General features: G+C 58.6%; 1 protein-coding gene across 5 annotated transcripts in view; it reads right to left on the bottom strand.

The window, feature by feature from the left end:
• TNS3 (tensin 3) overlaps positions 1-22,499 on the bottom strand; it is a 197,954-nt gene that overhangs the window by 19,209 nt on the left and 156,246 nt on the right. For all 5 annotated transcript variants that reach the window (XM_039242960.1, XM_039242962.1, XM_039242961.1 and 2 more), the window contains 4 exons: positions 5,985-6,156; positions 4,081-4,676; positions 3,295-3,381; positions 415-546 (listed from right to left, as the gene is read on the bottom strand). In XM_039242960.1, the coding sequence (XP_039098891.1) occupies positions 415-546; positions 3,295-3,381; positions 4,081-4,676; positions 5,985-6,156 (987 nt within the window). The remainder of the gene's footprint in view (positions 1-414; positions 547-3,294; positions 3,382-4,080; positions 4,677-5,984; positions 6,157-22,499) is intronic.

Here is a 22,499-nt window from a genome sequence, read left to right as displayed (position 1 = left end):
GAGCGTGGGCCCAGAACCGCGTACGCAGCACACAGCCCTCACGCGAGAGGGAAGGAAAAGCGCGTGTTTCCACGCACTGGATGGACAGGCGGGAAGAAGACACAGGAAGGCATCGAGGTTCCCAGTGGGGAACGGGGCCCGGGGGCCGCAGCGAGGCAGCTTCTGTCGTTCCGGTGGCTGAGCCAAGGAACATATCACTACTCCAAGCAGCAAAGAAATAAAACTCACAAGTAATTAGGGTCCCTGCCTGAACGAGGACTGCACTGAGGTGGGGAAACAGACAGGAGGAAAGCTGGGCGCGGCTGTGAGAGCTGTGTATTGTCTCTGTGGCGGAAATGTGAGGCACACGCCCTCCATGAGGGTTACCTCACCCGACGATCCACACCCCCCCCACCCCCCCACCCCCGTCCCTACCTTTCTTGTTCAGCTGCAGGACGGAGGGCGGGGGCGTGGCCACCTTCATGGCCAGGCCGTAGGCTCCTCGGAAGGAGTGGCTGTCCCTGACGATGAACGACCCGGGTTCCTTGTCCTTCAGCATGGCGATGGCTGCGGAGGGAAGCAGAGACACACGTGTCTGCCGGGGCCCCCGCGCCTGTCTGCAGTTGGGGCAGTGAACCGCCTCTGCTCACGGCCTTTGCAAAAGGGGTCCGGGGGAGCAGGCCCGCGTCCTTCTGGGTGGAGGGCTCTGTGATGATGCACAGTTTTCGAGGAGGGCCTGACTGCCACGGACGCAGAACCTCCCACAAACGCTGGCTCACAAAGGTGCCGCTCGTGGTCCTTGAGCTCGCCTGGACCACAGGACGCCGTCACATCACGGCTTCTGTGAGGTGTAAGTCCCCATTGAGGGTCCCCAGGAGACCAGCCCCAGCGGAGGTGCCCGGCCCAGGGCCCCATCACACGACGTGGCGGCGCAGGAAGAGGCGCAAGGCAGTCTCCCATCCCTGCCAGAGCCCCGCCTGATGCCCTCTCCCCGGGTGGAATTTTTCTTAGAGACTTTAGAGCGTGTGCTTCCCACACACGACAGAAGCTCGCATTACATTTTCTAAAGACAGAAAAGGACGGGCTCCAGAAGGCACTGAAGATTTCATGCAAATCCCAAGATTCTCTGCAGGGGATGGCTAACACGTGGCCATAGGTGGCCCTCCATCTGGTGGCTCCGTGGCAGCCTGGATGGGGCTGGGAGCCCCCCACCCACATGGCCATCATCAGTCAGGGCTGATAGCTGGGCTGCCCTCCCTGAGGCTGGGGGGCATGTGGCCAGTGACCGCAGCTTACAGATAGAACCCCTCCCTCCGCTCAGGTTTGGCTTGGCCCTGGGAGGGTGCCTTCGCCCCTGCTGCCTGGCTGTCTACACGGGCTGGGGGCTGCAGGGGAGGCGGGCGAGCTGGGGCACCAGGACCCAACCACCAACACCGGCCGGCTTCTGCTTGAGACAGGTTTCTGCACCCGGGGACTGACCATGCGGTGCTTTGTGGAAGCAGGAGAACGTGATCACTTAGAGAATAATATTTCCAAGTGTGATCCACCCCACGGGGCGTTTTCTTTCCCTTTGAATGCCTCAATCTTCCCTCGCGGTGGCGGACAGAGGAGGCACAGCCTCATGGGCAGTGGGGCGGCCAGCCTGCCCTGTGGAGGGCGGTAGCGGGGCTTGAGGACAAAGTCAGACCCTGCTCTGAAACAGAATGGCCAGGACACATCCTGGGCGCAACGGCGCGGCCCCACCCGGCATGGACCTCATGCTCCCCTCGGAAGTGGGTGGGGGGCAGTGGGGGGCAGCGGAGGGCCCAGGGCCGGCGCATGCTGCCAGAACAGCTGTATCTCATTCCTCCCCCTGTGGTACTTTTCCGTGCAGGTTAGAGAAAAATCCTGAGAAATCACCCAGGGCACCTCGAGAGTACATGACCCATCTCGTTCCCTAAAGGGCACATCACCAGAGTCAAAACACAGACCAAACCAAACCCACAGGCAGCTCTCTGCCATTTGCAGAAGACGGGAGCCCAAGGAACGCTAGTGGGAGGGCATGACCTCTACACAAAAGACAGGAAATGGAGAACACTGTGCTCCATATGGCTCGACTGGGAATCTCCACGCCCAGTGCACACATGAGCTCTTTCGAGGAGAAGTCCCAGCAGGGAAATACTTGCACACGTGTGGCAGAGAAGGATGCCCCTGCATGCCTACCAGGCACCAGACCTTTCCAGAACCTTCCGAGGCAGGGCCCGGCTGTTCAGGAAGCCCACCCAGCCCACTGCCCCAGGCTGAAGGCTGCACCAGCAGAAGAGGAAGTCTGCACAGAATCTTCTAGAACACAGTGCTTGACAGGTCCCTCTCAGACAGTCCCACGGGGATTCGCGGCCTCCATCATGGCAGCTCTTGCGCCACGAGCAGGGAGGGAACAAGAACATGGCGCATGGCTACGCGGATCAGCCACAAAGGCCAATTCAGGGACTCAGAGGTCTCCCCCGGCTGCGGGCTCCCCCCGGAACGTGACAATAGGCTCGTTGAGCCCGTGGGAAGAAAGGCACATTCCTGCCGTGTTTATGATCCACTTAACTGAATACAGGAATTCCAATGAGAAAGTTGAGCAGCGCCGTTTTCTAGCCTCTTAACTGTTTCCCTCCAGGCAGTTTTGAGAACTCAGCTACAGGATGAGGCCTGAGGACTCTGTGCAGGAACTGTCCCTCATATGAGGCTGCGTGAGGACCTGCCCCCCACCCCTCCTCCCTGCTCAAGGCATGCTGTCCCCGCTCAGCCCCACTCACCCCCACCAGCGGCCTCCGGGATTCAGCTCAGACACTGTACATGCAGCCACATCCCTCACCCTGCGACCCCGCCCAGGCTGCGTCAGGATGAGGGCTGACCCCACCCCTTCCCCAGCTGGCCACGCCCCTCCTGGACACCTCTCCTGTGTCTTTCGGGAAGAAGCTGTTGTCTTTCCGGTGTGGACAACCACAGGTACAGAGGGAAGCATAATGGGGACACTTCTGCCCTTCCTCTCTCCCCCGAGGCTCGCGGCCTGGACGGGGACACAGGGAACATCTGCCCGTGACAATCCACAGGGACCATTGCCAACGGCCATGGGCTGCGGCCGGCGGAAGCCACCGGAAAGCACACGGGCATGCTGCCATGCTCACGGCCAGCGCTCGCATCTGCCCAGCTCCCTCATTAACACCAAATTTCTGCCATAAAAACCTAGAGGTGCGTTTTCTGCAGAGGCAGGTGACAAAGCGCAGGCCTTGCCCAAGGCCATGACCTAGGGACGTTCCCAATCTGGGTCCCCTCTGGCCCACACACCTTGCTCTCGGGAGATATCCGCCTTGTACCAGAATTTGGATGTGTCTTGGACAAAGTTCACGGACACATGCTTATCACCTGCATTATCTGCAAAACAGAACATAAAACCGGTAACTACGGAGATTTTATGGCAACAGCTCATGTCTCACGGATCCAAGCGTTCAAAGTCCAGCGCGGGGCGATGGGGAGTCCCAGGGAAAGAGTGCTCTCTGTAACTAGGTGGGCGCCAGCTGGGGACGGGGTTCCTGACCGGCACAGACTCGGTGCAACACGGCAGCACCGGGCAGCAGGACAGAGGCGGACGGAGAGGCTGGGGGCTGCTTAATCAGGTCACTACCTCATTCCTGAGGTATTTCAGTAAAATTTCAAATGAACTCACTGCATTGAAAACAGAAGGGGAGGGGCGCCTGGGGGGGCTTCAGTGAAGCGTCCAACTCTTGGTTTCAGCTCAAGTCATGATCTCACAGTTCATGAGTTCGAGCCCTGCGTTGGGCTCTGTGCTGACAGCGCGGAGCCTGCTTGGGATTCTCTCCTACTCTCTCTGCCCCTCCCTGTCATCTCGCTCTCTCTCAAAATAAATAAACTTTAAAAAAAAAAAAAAAAAAAAAAACAGAAAGGAAAGTATTTTCGAAGAATAAGAATGCCCGGTGGCGGGAGAAAGAGAACCCACCGTGGGTGGGCAAGGGGACAGAGACGCCGCTAAACGGCTCTGGGCTCCGCTCTTGGGGCCCCCCCCCACCTCGCTGAGCGAGCACACACGGGGTTTCCGCCGGCGGAGGCGCCTACCTGTGCTGGGCGCCGCTGGCTCCACCGCCCTGGGGAAGTCCGGGAGGATGCTGGGGAATGGGATGCTCACGGAACTGCCGCTGTGGGGGCTGGAGAAGCCACTGGAGGAAGGGGAGGCCGAGCCCACAGACCGGTCTCCCTCCGAGGCACGCTTCTTCTCGGGGAGGGGCGGCTGCCCGGGTAGGCTCAGCGGGCTGTGATGGCCGCTGTGTCCAGGCGTGGCCGTGAGAAAGCCGGAGGACAGGAAGCCGTTGTCACCAGCCGCTGCTGCCGTCCGCGGGGCGCCGGGGGCCTGGGGTGCTCCGTGGGAATGGGCCAGCAAGGCGCCGGGGTCATCCCCAGGCGCATGGCCGCTTCCCCCGGGGGCGGCACTGAAGCCCAGGAAGGCTGGGCCGCTCAGGGGGCCCAGAGCATCAGGTGGCTCCGCCAGGGCCAGCTCGTGGTTGTGGAGAGAGGCCTGAAGCTCGGCGGGCGGCAGGGGGGGCCGGCCAGGGCCGTCGGGGCCGAGGAGACTGCCCGCCGGCCGGCCGCCCCCCAGCAGGGCCAGCGAGGCTTTGGGGCTGCTGTCCAGCCACGGAAGCTGGGCACACGGAGGGCTGGTGGGAAGACAAAGCAATCAGAATCCTCTAGCAAGTGCCCTGACGTCAGCAAGGGTCCCCCAACACATGGGCAGTCAGCCGCGTGATTCTCCCCTCCCTCTTCGCTGCCCCCCGCCATGCTCTGGCCCCCTGCAATGCTCACACCTTCCCTGCCTCCTCCCTCCTCCCTCGGCCAAGGCCCTTCTGCCCAAGACTACGGCGCATTCCCTGCTCTGAAGCCTCCTAGCCCTGTGTCCCTGTGTGCCCGTCGGCCATGCGGTTCGCTACGTGCAGCGTCCGGAAAAACAGCTTCCCCAGGCACAAACTGCACTGCCCGTTTTCTTCTTCTCCTCCCCCGATGGCTAACCGGACCCCGGACTCTGTTTCCACTAACCAGCTAGTTAAGGAAGCCCAGGAAGATTACGAGGAGTCACCCTCCCGAAGCTGGAAAGCCCAGGACAGAGAGGACCAGAAACTACCCTCCGCTCAGAAACACAGAAAGTCAGCACTCAGCCAGCAAGTCACACACACTCGCTGGCCTGGCTGTCACACCAAGTCCTCAGATGAGACCCCCACCGTGGTTTGAAGAGGAAGGACAGGGAGCCTGGGTGACTCGGTTAAATGTCTGGCTCTTGATTCGGCTCAGGGCGTGATCTCACGGTTCGGAAGTTCAAGCCCCACGTGGGGCTCTGCGCTGACAGTGCGGAGCCTGCTTGGCATTCCCTCTCTCTCCCTCTCTCTGCCCTTCCCCCACTCATGTTCTGTCTCTCTCTCTCAAAAATGAACAAACATTAAAAAATTAAAAAAAAGAAAGAGGCAGAATCAAACGTGAGCTGGGGTGTGAGGTGTTCTAGGGAAATGCTAAGAAACCGTTCCTGATCAGGGCGTGTGCGATGGTTCGAGGGCTGCCCCCACGTGACGTGTGTCTCTCTCTGCGCCCCTCCTGCTCTCCCAATCCACCGGAGGTGTCCCTGTGCTTTCCCGAGCACGGGGACAAATGCCCTGTCACTAAGAGCACCGCCAGCCCTCCGCCCAGTCTACAGCCCTGGCGGCCCCTGCCCCCCACCCCCGCTCCAGGCTCAGCTCGGAGCATGCTGTCACACACGCCCGTCCTTAACTGGCCACTGACCCCAGGCGCCACCTGCCGGTGGGCTTGGCCCATCACCAGTGGGGAGGATGCTCTCTGAGTTTCTATCTGTGACGACCTGAAGAGCGATCCTTCTCCGCGCACAGAGCAGCTGTGTGTGGCTGTACCGCCCTCCCCTCCCACGGCTTCCGTCTGTGTGCAAGGCCGGCCCCTCCAAGCGCAAGGGCCCGTCCCCTTACCTGTCGCGCCGCTGGCCAGGGCTGCTGCTGGAGCTGGTGCTGGATGGGAATGCCCGCTGGAAGGAGGAGGGTGCGGCCGGCATGTCGGCCCGGGGCGTCGCAGCTTTGGGCCCGACGGGGCTCTCGGACATCCCCGCAGCGCGCAGCGGGGGCTCAGGGCAGCCGCGAAGTTCTGCAGCGAGAAAACCGGAGTGAGACGCGCTTACGGGCCTGTTGGCTCTTCCACAAGGGGCGGGGTCGCTCTGGAAGATCCCTGCTGCAGGGAGGGCTGCAGGGAGGGCCGACGCCAGCAAGCCCCCGTCATTCTGGCTCGGCACACTCCCCAGATGCAGGACGCGGACGGAACAAGCGCCCCGCTTCCACAACCCCCCCCCGCTTCCACGCACCCCACTTCCTGCTTCTCACAGTTCGTGAGTTCGAGCCCCACGTCAGGCTCTGTGCTGACAGCTTGGAGCCTGGAGCTGCTTCAGATTCTGGGTCTCCCTGTCTCTCTGACCCTCCCTTCTCTCTCTCTCTTTCTTTTATTAATATTTTTTAGAAAGAAAGAAAGAAAGAAAAGAAAGAAGGGGAGGAAGGAAGGAAGAAAAGACAAGGCCTTCTCTGCAAACCAGCAGCAGACCCTCCACATAAGACATATTTTCCATGAAGCGCAGGCTCCGTAGCTGAGGTTCCGTGGGCGCTTTGCCCCCATCTGCCCTCAGCTGGTATCTGAGCCCACACCCTGGGCCGAGAGCACAGCCCTGATGGCTGCTGACCCTGTCCTGGCCCCTGCCACTCCGGGAGTGAGAAGGTGAGGGCCACGAAACCTGCAGTTTAACACCAAGCCACACACCCTGTGGAGTTTTATCCATTTTCAAGGACAAAATGCCCTCTGGCCCAGCATCTCCATCATTTCTAGATATTTGTACAATCTTGTTTCTTTTACTGTTTAGTTCTGAGAAAGAGCAAGCAGAGGAGAGGCAGAGAGAGAGAGAGAGAGAGAGAGAATATCCCAAGCAGGCTCCACACTGTCAATGCAGAGCTCGATGTGGGGCTCAAACTCACAAGCTGTTGAGATCATGACCTGAGTCAAAGTTGGACTCTTAACCCACTGAACCACCCAAGCGCCCACCTTGCCTGGTTTTTTTTTTTTTTGTTTTTTTGTTTTTAATACCCAGCTTTAAGGACTGGAAAAATCTACCATGGTCAATAAAATAACATTGTAAGAAACAGTTTCTTTTGCTCTCCCCTTTAGAACCAGGGTGACTTGGGGCACCCGTAGGGCTCAGTTGGTTAGGGAGTCCCAACTTTGGTCACAGTTGTGGGACTGAGACTCACATCGGGCTCTGCACTGAGTGTGGAGCCTGCTTAAGATTCTCTCTCTCTCTCTCTCTCTCTCTCTCCCCCCCCACCCCTTGCTTGTGTAAACGCCCTCTTTCTCTAATAAAAACATATAAAGAATAAGTTTAAAAAATTACACGAGAGAGTTAATAAAAGCATAAAAAAGTTTTTAAAAACTCCCCATTGCTCATATGACTCGATTCCGGAAAGGGGATGGCATTAGGGTGGGACGCACATTGTGGCCACAGACCTGTCTGGGGCACGTGGAACAGAGCCTGGACAGAAGCCCGTGGTCAGGGCTGTGGAAGTCCCACTGATTGGAGAGAGAAAGATTGAGGCTCTGAGCTACTTGGGCAGCTGGGCCTTGAAGCAAGTGAGGAAACATTCCGAGAACAACTTCCCCCTGAGGCATTTCGGACCGCACAGCTGGGGGAAGGGGGCCAAATGCCTGGTAAGACTGCGGTCGCTGCCGGGAATCCATGGAACAAGCAGGGGTCTGGGCAGTTTCACGGGGGGGCTCCTAGCACTCACCCAGGAAGAGGGGCCCTTGCCAAAAGGGATTCCAGGTGAGACCCCAGAGGGCCACGTTGTGGGAATACCAGCACCAGAGACAGATCAGCCCCACCAGGACCTAAGTGTCTGCCCTGGAGAAAATCTCCCTCTCTGGAGGTACACCACCTTCTGGAGCCTGTCTCCACCTGTTTATCCATCAACTGATGGACCGATGGACTCATCCATCCATCTACCCACCCACCTGTCTAATCATGTATCATCCATCCACCCCATCATGTATCTGTCCATCCATCATCCATCTATCCATTCAGCTATCTAACCATCCATCCATCCACCCACCTACCTATCTATCCATCCATCACCCATTCATCCATCCATCCATCCAGCTACCTAACCATCCATCCATCCATCATCCATCCACTTAACCATTTCATCCATTCATCACCCATCCATCATCCATCCAGCTACCTAACTATCCAGCCAACCACCTACATATCCAACCATCCATCTGTCCATCTACTTACTTATCATCCATCATCTAACTACCTATCTCTCCACCATCTATCTATCTACTATCTACCTATTTATCTGTAATTTTTGGACACAATTCAAATATGTAATTTAAAAAGCGATTAAGGGGCACTTAGGTGGCTCACTCAGTTAAGTGTCCAACTTCAGCTCAGGTTATGATCTCACAGTTCATGAGTTGGAGCCCCATGTCAGGCTCTGTGCTGACAGCTCAGAGCCTGGAGCCTGCTTCAAATTCTGTATTTCCCCCTGTCTCTGTACTTCCCCCACTTGCATTGTCTGTCTCTCAAAAATAAATAAAGATCAAAATAATTTAAGAAAAAGAATAATGAAGTGGAAATCCTAGGACTTGAAAACAAAATTCGTGGCATGGAGCGGGAGGCCCATGACTGGCTGCATGGGCAGACTGGGGGTGACAGAGGCACAGGTGGGCATGCTGGGGTTGGGGGTGGAGGCTGAGAAGCATCTGCCACAAGCCCTGGTAGGAAAGGGGTGGAAGACAGGGAGGAACATAAAGCCATGTGGGACGTGGGGAGAAATTCCATCACACACACAACCAGGGTCCAACGAGGGAGTGGAGGGATGGAAGGAGGAAGAAGCAATATGGCGGAAGATATATTTACAGAATCCATCCACACAGACTAAAGAAATGAAGCCGCAGGTTTAGAAAGCAATTCGTGAAATCGAATCAAGATGAGTAAAAGGAAAACGGCATGTATTCGCTTAATAGTCAAACTTATGGAAACCAGTGACAAACTTTGAAACATCACGCCTTGTCCAATTCGGGGAGGGGGGGAGCAGAGGAAGGAATTTCAGTGTCCATGTTTTACATGCTCAGTACACTTTTGTCTCCAGAGAAGCCTAGTGCTAATGTTGTAATTTTTGTTTTAAGTTTATTTATTTGTGAGAGACACAGAGAGCACGAGCAGGGGAGGGGCAGAGAGAGCCCGTGAGAGAGAATCCCAGGCAGGCTCTACACTGTCAGCACAGAGCCCAATGTGGGGCTCGAACGCATGAACCGTGAGGTCGTGACCCTGAGCCAAAACCAAGAGTCGGACACTTAACCCAGGCTCCCAGCTAACGCTGTACTTGTACAAACCACACTGTAAGTCCCGGGGGACGGGCACTGCTTCCTACATCTAGAGGCACTTGTGGGGGGGACCGCCTCTCTCTGCCAGGAGCTGGAAGGCTTCCTGGAGGAGGACATGGGATTCTGGTAACCTAAACGGATACTATGGGAGCGCTGTGCACGGTCTGTGGGCTCTGTGCGCACCTGGCGGGGCACCTCCCCTACGGCCGGTGACGCTGTCACAATGATGCTCTCAGTGGTCCTGCCGCAGCCACAGGGCTGCACGCTCTCGAGTCGCCGTGCCACAGCGATCTCGGGAATCCCACGTCACAGCCGCGTGGCGCCTGAGATGGCCACCGCCCGAGAAGAGGCGGGAGGCAAATGAGATCCCGCTTTGTTCCTGTCACCCTGTCCTCTCCATCCCCCCGTCCCCTGTTCCGGAAAACAGCAAGCTCAGCGCTCCTCATGAAAGTGGCTTTTTGTTCACGACTCAGCACCAACTCTGGGCAGCGCCAGGGTTTTGTTCCCTGCCCCGGGCGACAAGGCTTAATTAACCCTCAATCTGGAGAAGGGACTGTGAAGGACCGCAGCTGGGGACACTGGCTTCCCAGCCACGTCTGCCACGGAGCCCAGCCCTTCCGTGTGCTCAGAGACTAAAGGTAGCCGCCACAGGGCTGTGGGCCCCCTCCCCACCCAGCAGGGGGGGCCTCCATCCTCAGAGAATCGGGGTGCAGGCCTGTCCCTGTGGGGCATCCAGAGCGTGACACAGGGACCCTGCGGGGTGGAGAAGGCACTGGAAACCAGAGTCCAAGAACCAACAGGCGCGCCAGGTCCAAGGGTCAGGCCGTGGACCGTAAAGCCACTGCACGGACCCGCCACCTCCAGGAAGCCTCCAGGAACACAGGTGGCTGACGGCGTTCACCTTGAACCTCTGCCGTTTGCAGTGACATTTCGAAAGGACAATCCCTGGGCCCAGCTGCCTGCTCCAGGTCGTCGGCTCCCACATTCTCAGTCTGGGCCTGGATGGAGGCCCAGGGGTGCAATGAGGGCAGTCGGGGTGTCCTGTCTGTGAGGGAGCCGCCTGGTTGGTGACACATGGGGGTCCTGGGGGCCGCCGGGGCCTCAACATGTGCCTCTTTCATGTCCCAGCATCCTCTAGGCAAAGCCACATCTGTGTTTCTGCTGACATACTCTCACACTTCCCCCTTCCTGCTGACACCCCAGGAGGGAGCACAATTCCGTCCGTGATTGGAAACCAGGCCCCTGGCTTCCCGGTTCCCTGGGCCAGCTGCTGTCCTGGAGCTCCCCCAACCCCGCACCCCCCCCAGGGCTCCTGGAACTTCTAGGACCTTCCGGGCCCAGGCTCCCCTCGGCCTCCCCTTCCTGCACTTCCTTTACCCAGAACAGGGGTGACAGAGGGTCACAGGCATTTTTCCAGGTCTATTTTTAGGCCCCGCTGGGGCCACTGCAGGGTGTTCCGTGGGAAGCTAGAGGACATCTGCTCCCTGCCGGCCGCGGTCCACTCACGGGAAAGTTTCCAGGAAGGACAGGGCCCCGCACGCCCACCGCTTGGCCGGCCCCCGGGGACCCCCGTGCTGGGACGCGCCCCCACCTCAGACGCAGGCACCACACGCCGCCTGAGTGGGGGTGCGGGACGTGCACACAAAGTCCACGTCTCCCTGCCTTCTCGCCCCAGGAATCTCCCAAAGCACCAGTGACTCACTGGTAAGTCGGGCACAGTTAACAGTGACAAACCACCACTAGGCTTTCACACGGCCTCTAAGGATCATGAAATAAATGTGGGGGTGGGGGGTGAGGAAGATACTCACCTGTCCCGGGGAAGAAGGTTTTGCTATCTGACCACCTGACTGAGCCTCAGGCCATAAGAAACAGGTGCAGTCTCGGTAACCCTTGGGAAGCGAGTGTGAGTATCTACATACGAATCACCGATCTGTCATCGATCGATCCAGCCACCCCATCATCCATCCTTCACCCACGTTCCCAGGTCCCCTGACCTCCTGCTCAGGCCTGGGACCACGGAGTTAACTGCACACCATCGCAGAGACTTCTGCACAAGCATGAGTACATCTTCGGTCTCCGTCCCTCTGTCTCTAGGTGGGAAGGTCAGGGGCTGCCGGGGAGGATGCCCCACCCCCCGAGGTCCCAGACCTGGGCTCTGGGCCATAAGTCACGGACTGCTGGCCCCGTTCCCAGCCTCTGGCGCTCCATCTGCAGGATCCCACCCGCGAAAAGCAGCTCAGATGTCTTCTCAGGTCTGTTTGACTCTAAATTTAAAGTGTTATTTTTATAAGGCAAGACTTTGCGTGGGAAGCTCAGTAGAATTGATTTTTTTTTTTTTAAAAAGGAAGTCCTTATCTCGGCACGTTTCTGTTATTTGTCTACGAGCAGCAGGCTGCTGCGCCGAGCTTCTGGAAAGCAAAGGAAGGACGGCTAGGCACCCAGATAGAAGAGGGATTAATTAGGGAAAACCCCTGACAGGCTGGAACAGCCACGGCCACTGTGCATGTTTCTTGATGAAAATCAAAGCTGCGCCCCTGCAGCTCCACAGAAGGAAATGACCCCCACGTGGACGGATGTGTGCTTTCCTGGTCCCGAGCTTTTCCTGCCGTGCACCTTCAGGTCAGAATCTCTGAGCGGGAGTGTGCTCTATGGCTGAAGTCAGCATTTTCCACAAGTAGCTGGAATGCTCCCCCAGTGGTGAACCGGCTTCCTCTTCCAGAAGGACCCGCCATTCTCGTTCCCCAGACTGAGCAGGAGGTGCCCGGGTCAGGGCTCCCGTCCAGGCACGAGGGCTGACCCTTCCTGAGGCCCTCCTCCAAGCAGAGGTACCCCCTTCAAACATGTCCGCAGGCCTCCCCTGGCTGGGGACACAGAGAGCTTGGGCACACGGCTCACAGGGCCCACTGCGGTCGGACCCTGTGTTTTCCAGCCTCGTCGACAATGTCCCTTTTCTATTCAGAGGTTCTGGGTCAAACATGCTGGCCGGGAACATGCTTCCCCCAGTCAGCTGGTGTGCCGCAGGGAATCCTAATGTGGAAATAGGGAGACCTGCCAAAGCACCTGCTACCCTTAAGATGTGCTCCCAGAGCCCCGTGGCAGCCCAAAAAATCCGGCTCGGCGTGAGCACCCGGGAAGACAAGCTGCTTCATCTGCGGGACTTCGGCACCAGGCCAGGGACCCTGAGGATCCTGACACCGGGCGAGCCCTGGATCCCGAGGCCAGAACCTTCCTCTGCGGCTCACGGACCTCTCTTCGAGAAACGACGTGGTCAAGTATGCACCAGCTTCACGGTCTAACTACCTCTGGCGTGCAGCTGGGCGGCTCCCGGGACACCCACACGGCCGCCTCGGGCCGCCACCCTCCCACCCCGAAGCTCTGCCCCTGCTAGGCACTAGGTCCCCATCCCTCTCCCACCCTGCGCCCACCCCTGTCCCCCTCCCCAGACGGACCTCAACCATGTGGAACCATCCGGTATTTGCGCCTCTGTCCCCAAGGGTCACCCATGTGGCAGTGTGTATAAAAATGTCCTTCCTTCTCAGGGGTGATGATGCTCCATTGCTAGGCGGGCCACGTTTTGTTTATCCTTCACCCGAGGGCAGACAGGTGTACGCTCAGCCCTCTGGCTCCCGTGAGCAGCCCCACATCTTCCTTTCGTGTTAATGTCACCCAGTTGCGTGGTGGGTTCCGACCCCAGCGATGGGAGATCCCGACACTGCTGTCCACTGGGTGGGAGTTGAGGCTGACAGGAATGCACACGGCAAGCGGCGCCGGGTTACGGTGGGACAGGGCGCCAGGGAGAGAGAGGCACTGAACCCCCCTCAGAGAAGCCTTCCTCAGGACCCCAGACAAAGTGCTTTCCAAGCCGAGGGGAGCTGGTGCACCTGTGGGCGGGCCGGCCGAGGAGAGGCAGGGGGTGCAGTCACCACAGTTAGCATCCTGGGACTTACCGGCGGATGGAGGCCAGCAGCAGGCACGGACTGCAAGGACGCCACCCAGGTCTGTCGGTGAAGATGCCTGTCCTCGTGATCCGGTTTGGTTACGAGTCCCCAAGTTCCCAGAATGATTCCAGACCCACGACGGGGCCAGGAAACAGGACAAGAATTCTTGATGCTCTCTTCCTTCTGGCACAATCCCGCCAACTGGCTTTCCTTTGGAAACGCATGTGGGCTTCATGCAAAACATGGCCACGGGCCATGTAAGGAAAGGCCACTTCAGCCGGCAAAGACCGCTGACATATAGACCTGAAGTGCCTTCAACCAGCATGACTGCACCGCAGAAATTCACAGTATGTTCAAAAGGCCTGTGGCACATGCCCGTCTCTTGCCGGGACTGGAAGACCCCATTTCCCGTGGAAAATCTGATGGACATATATCCCAGGCATCCTTACAGGATGCTCAGCCCCCAGAACCCCTGGGCATTTGGGGACCTGCCTCTTTTATGCCTCCTGCCCACATGGTAACTGGGACCCCAGATGGCTAATAGGAAGTTTCTGTCCCAATTTCAGAAACCATAAGTCTGCTGTTCTCAGGAGGTTGTCACTGCTCTCATCCTAAAACCAGTCCCTAGCCAGGCAGCAGTAAGCACACAGAATGCCTAAATCACTCCGAGAACATGGGATCGCCAAGACCACAAACCCCGTTAGGTAGGTGCTGGAAATCTCAGCTTCAGCCGCGTGGCTGCCTGGGCTTCCGCCGCTGCCAGGAGTGTGAGGCTGATGCGTCTTCACGGTGTGCACATAGACTCAGAAGACGTGTTTGTTAGAAAAGTGAGTTTCCATCAAGTAACAGCACATCACTAATAATCACTATGCGCGTGGCACTTCACAGGCTCACCTGGTCCTCAAAACAGCCAGCCAAGGGCTGAGCCATCACGAGCGGACCCGCCGGGAAGCCACCTGCTCTGGGGGCTCCCGTGCCTCGTTGGCTGGAAGGGACTTCAGATGCCCCCGAGTCCCCGACCTCGGCTCCTCATCCCTCCGGACCCGGCCTCCTGGGTGAGAATGCCTGTGCTCCCGCACACCAGCTGCACCAGGCAGCTCGGGTGGCCACACACACCTGCGGACGGTGGCACAACGGGGTCTGCATGGTGCACGGATGGCCATGTCCTCCCCGCATCCTCACGTGGCCATCCCTCCGCGTGTCTGTGTCCTGACGCCCTCTGCTTACAAGCCACCCTAATGCTCTCCCTTCACCCTAATCATGTCTGCAAATCCCTGCCCCCGGGGGAACCGCAGAGTGAACTTAGGAGACAGACATGCCCATGGCACCAGGCGCACACCTCAGGGGGGACGAGGCCTCTTTGGAAACGGCAGATTAAGAATGGAGGCGTGTGTGGGGCGCCTGGGTGGCTTAGCTGGTTGAGCCCAGGGGCGCCTGGGTGGCTTAGCTGGTTGAGCCCAGGGGCGCCTGGGTGGCTTAGTTGGTTAAGCGTCCTACTTTCGCTTAGGTCATGATCTCGCGGTTCGTGGGTTCGAGCCCTGCGTCGGGCTCTGTGCTGACTGCCAGCTCAGAGCCTGGAGCCTGTTTCAGTCTGTGGCTCCCTCTCTCTCTGACCCTCCCCTGGTCACGCTGTCTCTCTTTCTCTCTCCTAGAAATAAATAAAAAACGTTAAAAAAAAAAAAAAAAGAATGGAGGCGTGTGCTTCGGGGTCACGGGTAGGACTCCCTCGGAGGACACGGCGGGTGCTCACGACGGCGGGCTACCAGGAACGGGAAGCGAGAGGAGGAGACGGGCTGAGGCAGACGTCCAGAGGCGCAAGCAACCTCAGGCTCTGGGAGACCCCGCTGGATAGCGCACTGTCCACGGCGCCCGCCATCCCGACCTGCGGGCAATTGGGAGGCTCCGAGGGGCGAGGCTGCTGCTCCCCGGATCCTGACGTCTTCACTCCCGATTTTCTGTTCTGGTTCCCACGTGACACTATTTCCCACAGGCAGGCTGGTCCCACAGGCAGGCTGGTCACCCACTAAAGGTCGTCCTGGTGTTCGAGGTGCGGGGCAGCCGCACAGGCACGCGGGGGCTTCAGGCTGCGGAGAGCACGTGTGACTGCTTGGAAACCATTAAACTTGGGGCTCAGAGTCCGTGAGGCGTCCGACTCCTGATCTTGGCTCATGTCGTGATCTCACCGTTTGTTGAGTTCTAGCCCCACATTGAGCTCTGTGCTGACAGCGTGGAGCCTGCCTGGGATTCTCTCTCCTTCTCTGCCCCTCCCTTGCTCTCACTCTTGCGCTCTCGCTCTCACAAAATAAACTTAAAGGAAAAAACCTTGCTCTAAACAACTGACTGTAACTTCCGGCACCCAAAGCCTCTGACAGACACTCCCTCCACAAGAGGCCAGGCCAGATGGCAGGTGGCCGCCCCGCAGAGCCACGTACGGTGGACCCTCTCCCCAGAACGGCTCCTCCCCCAGGACAGGACACAGGAGATGGCGGCTCCCCTTTCAGGGGAAGGAGGAAACAAGTCCTACTCCAACAGACCGGAGGGACCTGATCTCAGGACACACTTTCTTCTCTCCAAAGAGAAGGGCAAACTGAAGTCCGCGGCGGATACGGGAGCGCCGCTCGTGCTCTCAGCCGCCCCAGCCGCCCCGTGTGCATGGCCTCACGTTCATCCTGTCTTCAGAGTCCGTTAAACAGAACCACGGGAGCTGACAGGGACCCAGTGTTCTCGACCTTCTCGGTCCTCCTGGGAGGAGGGGGTTCTTTGTGTCTAAAGCATGAGCCACTCCCGGAGCCGCAAGCGAGAGCCAGCCTGGCCCCCAGACCTGTACAGGGACCCACACTTGCTGTAGCCGGGGAGGTACTGGAGGGTGAGTTCAGAACAAGCGAGCATAAACAGAAAAGGCGAATCTCATGATTAGGGAAGAGAAAGGTAGCAACAAGCTGGAGAGAAGTCTGGATGGGGCCCATGTGGACGTGCACAGAGGCCCTGATGCCCCAGACAAGTCCGGGGAGCCCTGCACCGTGATGAAGGCTTCCCTCCCGCCTGAGAGGTCCCTCCTTGGGACAAGCCACTCTCGGGTGCAGATGCCCTTGGCCGCCCAACGGCCCGACCCAGAACCCCCCGCAGACCCTCCAGGGGCCGCACGAGGGTGGCAAGGCAGCTCTGGTCCCTGGGGCACCCCAGGCCCAGCAGGGGCTGTGTGGGGGGCGGCCTGGGCCCCCACGTGCCCGCCGAGGGCAGCTTGCACACGCCAGGCTCCGGCTGGCCCACAGCTGGGGACGTAGCTGCCGACCTGTCTCTGTCCTCACAGAAACCTGAACTCCGCATGCACATCTTTTAATACACGGCCTCCACGGTTTATGGACTCCCGGGAGCCTGACCCCTCAGGGGACCTCCCTGCGAGGATGGAACTCTCCGGAGCAGGAAGCCTGGGGCGGACGCGGGAGAGGGTCTCGGGGGCGCCGTTCAGAGCTCGAGCGATATGGCCCCTGGCCTGGCAGCAAGGGAGCCATCGACCCTCTGCCCAGGGAACGAAACATAAGGCTCTGTGTCTTCCAGAAACATGCGCTTTCCTTCCAGGGCAACGGCCGGAGGAACGCATCCCCCCTTCCCTCCCCGCAGATCCCTCGGCCGTGAGGACAACACACGTCTTGTTTCCAGCCTTTTCATGATGAACTGTCCCCCGTTCTATGGCAACCCCGCCTGCTCCGGGGGAGAGGGCAGCGTCCCCAGCTCAAGGCTTCACACCCCCACGGGATCCCATCACGGAGTCCTCGCCAACTGCCCCTGCTGCTGAGACCGGCCTTTACCTGCTCTGTCCTGCCTCCACCCCGAGGGTCACGTCCCCAATCCCCCTTGGTTTCCCGCGTCTCAGTGCTGAGGACCTATTTGTACCGCAAATGTTTACCACGTTGGCAAAGCTAAGAATGGTCCGGCCAGGAATGCGTGTCCAGGGCCTCGCCGTCAAACGACACCCAGGGCTGCCGTCCATCCACCCTGGCCAGTGTCGGCATGACAGGGCCGGCGGGAAGGTGAGCCTCAGCCACCACATGGCCCAGGAACCGCTGAAGAAAGGACACCGGACGGAATCAATCCAGAGCCTCCTTGCGTGGCATCAGGAAGTCCGGGACCAAACTGGAAGCCCCCGCACCACACCAGGGACCGGGAAAGTCACCTGGACGTGCACAGACCGCTGGCGATGACAGTGTCCGCATGAACCGGGTGCTGGGATTAACTGCCGAGGACCTTACAGCAGCCTCAGAACCATGTGCTTCTAGAAACATTTGTGCACTCTCTTCAAACAAATGGCGGGGAACCCCAAAATCTCATCAGGGAAGTAAAAGTTACCAATAAAATGGTAGAACTGAAAGATACACTAAGTATGAATGACAGCAGGGCAGGGGGTGGGGGGGACAGAGAGAGGATCCTGGCCACGGGGCCCAGCAGAGGCATTTACCCCATGTGAACAGCACAGCAAAACAGGCCCCACAGAGGGGCCTGAGCGCCGGCAACAGAAGACCCGATGTCTGTGCCCTGGGAGACCCAGAAGGGCAGGGAGAGCCGGCTGGAGGTCCTGAGAAGAAACGATGCCTGAAACCTCCCCCTCCAGGTGTGGCCGAGGAACTGAATGACCCCCAAACAGGACAAGCAACAAGAAACACCCACCTGCCCTGAGGAAGCTTCTGGAGGCCAGAGACAAGGAGCCCATGCTACACACAGCCCCAGAGAGAAATGCCTGTGGGCGACTCCAATTCAAACATGGGCAACTGTTCATGCGAAACCAAGAGGCCACGACGAAGCGGCACCAATGTCCCAACGGCCGAAGGAAAGGATTGCCACCTGGGAGTTCTAACATGTGGCCAAAATATCCCTCCGCCACTGGGGAAAGTGAGACAATTTGCAGGTGGTGGAGGAGGAACAGGACTTGTTGTTTGCAAACCTACCCTTAACGAATGGCCTTAATGAATTTTCCAGAAAAAATGACAATCGTGAAGCTTGGAACATACAATCAAGGGGACATCAGAATGGGTGAAAGCACCCAAGTCAGGCAAGAAAAGAGAAGGCAAGGGGAGAGCTTCAGGGCAGCAAGCTCGGTCCCTGCTTCTCCCGAGAACGGAGACTGATGTTTAAGCCCCTGCCCGCCCTGCACATGAGGCGCGCAGGAAACTGTTCCGGACCTCTCTGCAGAGCGGCCCCTCTTTCCCACAGTCAGCACCCTCTTTCCTCGAACCAAACTTGTAGTCGCTGTGAGTCTGGTCTCAGCTTCACCTCTGGGTGATGGACTGGCCCCTGCACACTCAATTCTCTGGCTCGCTGGCAAGTCCTCGCGCCTGGTGGTGGGACCCTAGCTACTCCAGACCCTTTACTCCGTGACTTATAAAACCACCCCATCAAGTCCCACTGCAATAATCCTCTCGGTGTTCTGACTGGAACTACATTAAACGCACACACGAGGCTGGTGAGATGTGACACCTTTGTGACATTATCTTGCTACCCAGGAACACTATCTTTCTCTTCCTTTGTTTTTTAGCTTTTTAAAGGTCTCCTTATTAAATCTGTAAAAGTTCTCCTATTAACATAAGAAGTGTCACTGTAGACAGTGACACTTTATTACTCATTTTCTGTCAGTTGCCCCCACGTCATTCCTGGCTTGCCTTCGCCCAGCACAAAGACCACCAAGACCCTGCTGAAGGCGGGAGGTCTACAGACAGCAGGAGGGACGGGACGGCCGGAAAACGGCGTCCTTCTCAAAGAGTCTGCCCTGGAGAACAGACTGTGTCATATCTGCTCCTAGAACAGCCAGGCCCCACGACCCACATCTTCCAAGACCAAACCTCATCTTTGGGGTACCCTTCTTAACCCCTCAGCACTGTCAGAGCTCCATAACATTCTAGAAGCTGCTCTCCTACACTCGGTCACCCGGGAAAGCTGGCTCCTCCCCAGGTCCTCCAACCCCATTCTCTCCCACCAAGTTTGTAAAATTCTGTGTCACCCTCCTTGACCTGGTCTACCTGGCCCAGCTCGCCTTTCTTGCCCAGCACCCACCTGCTCTCGAAGGCTAACCACCTGTCAAGTACCAGACCAAGAGCACTGCTCGAGGCCGAGCGACGGAGTGGCAGAAAGGGAAGATGAGATTCCCGGATTCCTCAGTCTGGTGCTCATCAGCTTACATCCTGGCAGGATGGAGTGACAGCGGGCATGGACAGGCAGGAAGGGCGTGGTCTGGACCCCAGCTCTTACTGTCCCTGTGACCCCGTTCTGTCCACGTCACAGGAGAATGTCTGCACGGACCGCTGGTGACCTTAGGCAAAGCGAATGGGAGGAATTCGCCACAGACCCTCCTCGGCACCAATGCCAGCCGGGCTGCTCATGGCTGTGGGGCCACTAACGTCCCTCAGCCACACAACCTCAGGGCCACCATCCCGACTCCAACTCGGCTGGGTGGCTTAATGCTTTCAGATGGTACTTCACTGCTTTCTTCAAATACAGGGACAGGACACGGAAGGACAAGACAGACAAACGTCAGAGGTGGGTAGCAGTTGGGGAATAGGGTCCACAAACGGTCCTGAATGCATAATCTATGTGCCTCCAACTGCCAGAGGGACCCTCCAACCCAAACCTTCATCCTGCCCTTGGAGCAATGCTGCATGAACAGCTCTGAATATCCGTGGTTTTACATCAAGATTTCTCCAAAATGTTTTAAAATCCTGGTTATGTCACACACATCAGCTTTCTCTACAAACAGAGTAACAGAAAGCAGAGTGATGGCCGCTCGTTGCCACATCCAACAACGATGCCCGGCACCGGGCTAGGCCGTGTTTAGCGTCACCCGTCTTCATCCTCGTGAAAAGGTTCCGTGTGCAAACTATCACCCTGTATTGTAGATGAGGAAACAGAGCTTCTGAACAGTGCGGTTAATTAAGAAACTTGGGGTGGAGGGGGCGCCCGGTGGCCCAGCTGCTTGAACGTCTGACTCTTGATTTCAGCTCAGGTCATGATCTCACGGTTTGTGGGTTCGAGCCCCACGTCGGGCTCTGTGCTGACAGCTCAGAGCCTGCTTGGGGTTCTCTCTCTCTCTGCCCCTCCCTTGCTCGTGTTCTCTCTCTCCAAATAAACTTAAAAAAATACATTTGATTTTTTAAAAAAGCCTTGGTCAAAGGAGACAGCTCATCCCTGTGACTCGGAAACCTATGTTCTTCCCCAGAGACAATGCTGCCCCACGTGGGGGAGACGTCCAGGTCAGACCCTAAACGTAAAACAGCCCTGGTGGCCTAAGGAACTGCCTTTTCCCCCAAATACGACAGCACGCCACCAGGGGCGGGACGAGGGGCAGGCAGTCCCCTGCGTGTGAAGAAGGTACAGGTATGGGCGAGTCATCTCTGCCACCGACACGGAGGGACAGAATGACCTCTCTTCCCCTGGAATCGACGGACCAGAACTCTCGGGTCTCACACCTCGGGAGTCAGGACAACACTCCCATGCTACCCGATTTCTAGGACCCGGATACGCGCATGGAATTCACGGGAAATCACTCCCACATCCGAACTGTGTATGTCCGAGTGCATTCGGCCTGCAGTAACGCTGGAGCAGACGCTACCTTCCTGGCAGGAGCGGGAATCTCACGGTTCTGGAGCACACACAAGGCCCTCCGGCGGAAAGAACCAGAAGGCGACAACTGACCAGCTCGGGCTTCTCTTCCTTCAAGAGGCTGCATACCTCTGTCCCCTATGAGGGATCTCAGGATTTCCCCGTCTCTCCCCCTTACCCGTCCCCATCCTGTGCTACAGCACAGGGACGATGTGGCACCAGCCAGGGGGCAGCAGACGTGCAGGCCAGCATGACCCTTGGGCTCGGGCGCCGGGTGGCCCCTCAGAGGCCCCTCATCCTGCAGGCCCACCTGGGTGTCGTCGGAGGAAAGACGCAGGGAGGGACCCACACGGTCCACCTCCCAGGCTGTGGCTGCAGGGAGGGACCCACACCCCCCACAGCTCCCAGACTTCTCCTGGCACCTCCTCCCACCTCCTCCCACACTCGCTGACAGCCTGCTACTCCCAGGAAGCCGAGCACGGCACCTGGGTGCAGCCCGGCCCCAGGAAAACTGCCATCTCCCAGGGCCTGGGCGGATGGGGCGCCCTTGAATGGGGCAGGCAGGCTTGCTTGGTTTTAGTAGAAGAATGTGCTGTGCTGGGAGGCAGCCTGGCTCCCAAAGCCGCACATCTGTGAACCAGGCTCTCGGCAGAGACAAAGCGTGGCTTTCTTCTGGCAGGAGGGGCCCCCTGGGCTTGAGGCTGCGGTGGCTATGGCAAAGTCTGAGGGCCCGAGGGCTGTCACCAAGTGACGGGGACACGGGAGGAGAGGGTCACCCTCCTTGCAAGTCCTGGCTCCACAGCTCCCAGGCCTTGGGACTCAGCACCCCTGTTCTCTCCTCCCTCCCCTCCCCCACACCAGGGAGCTCGGGTTTCAGCCTGCCCCACCCCCCCTAACTCCAGCAGCCTCCAGGGTGGACAGAGAGCGCCACTTACCTGGGCAGCTCGTGGCAACGCTCAGTCCAGGGAAGGGCCCGGGAAGTCGTGGGCCAGGCGGAAGGCACTCCCTCCGCGGGCTGTCCCCGGCGGCCCAGTGTGTGAGCAGCGGCCCCCACCCCCGGGGCAGGGCGACTCTGGGTTCCGGCGTCCCGGGGGGGCCGGGGCGGGACGGGGGCGGCCGCCTCCGCGGAGGCCCATTCAGAGGGCGGCGGGAGAGCCCATCCGCGGAAAGAATCCGGGACTTCTGCCCGTGCCTCCAGACGGGGGGCGGCCCCGCCTGCTGGCCGCGCGGTTTGCTTCCTCTGTGTTCCGGCTCCCTTCTCCCTGCTTTAACCTCTTGCAAACCCCCAGCTGAAGCCATCCCCAGCTCCGGTTCAGCCCCAAGGGACTAGCGGGGAGTCTGGGTGGGCTGGCAAGCCCCCTTCCTGAGAACGACCCCCAAGCAGTGTCCCAGGACCTGCTCTTCCGGCCCCACCTCCCCCAAAGTGGGCCAGGGATCCCAGCTCAGGATGGAGAAGTCCCTGGTCAGGTCTGCCCTGCCTACCAGGGTCCCCCAGATGGGGGCATACCTCTCACCAGGCCTCCCCCTGAACCCGCTGGG

Source organism: Hyaena hyaena, unplaced genomic scaffold, assembly GCF_003009895.1.
Source record: "Hyaena hyaena isolate Hyena2069 unplaced genomic scaffold, ASM300989v1 scaffold_218, whole genome shotgun sequence".
In the NCBI taxonomy this organism is placed as follows: Eukaryota; Metazoa; Chordata; class Mammalia; order Carnivora; family Hyaenidae; genus Hyaena; species Hyaena hyaena.
This window is presented reverse-complemented; position numbering and strand designations above follow the sequence as displayed.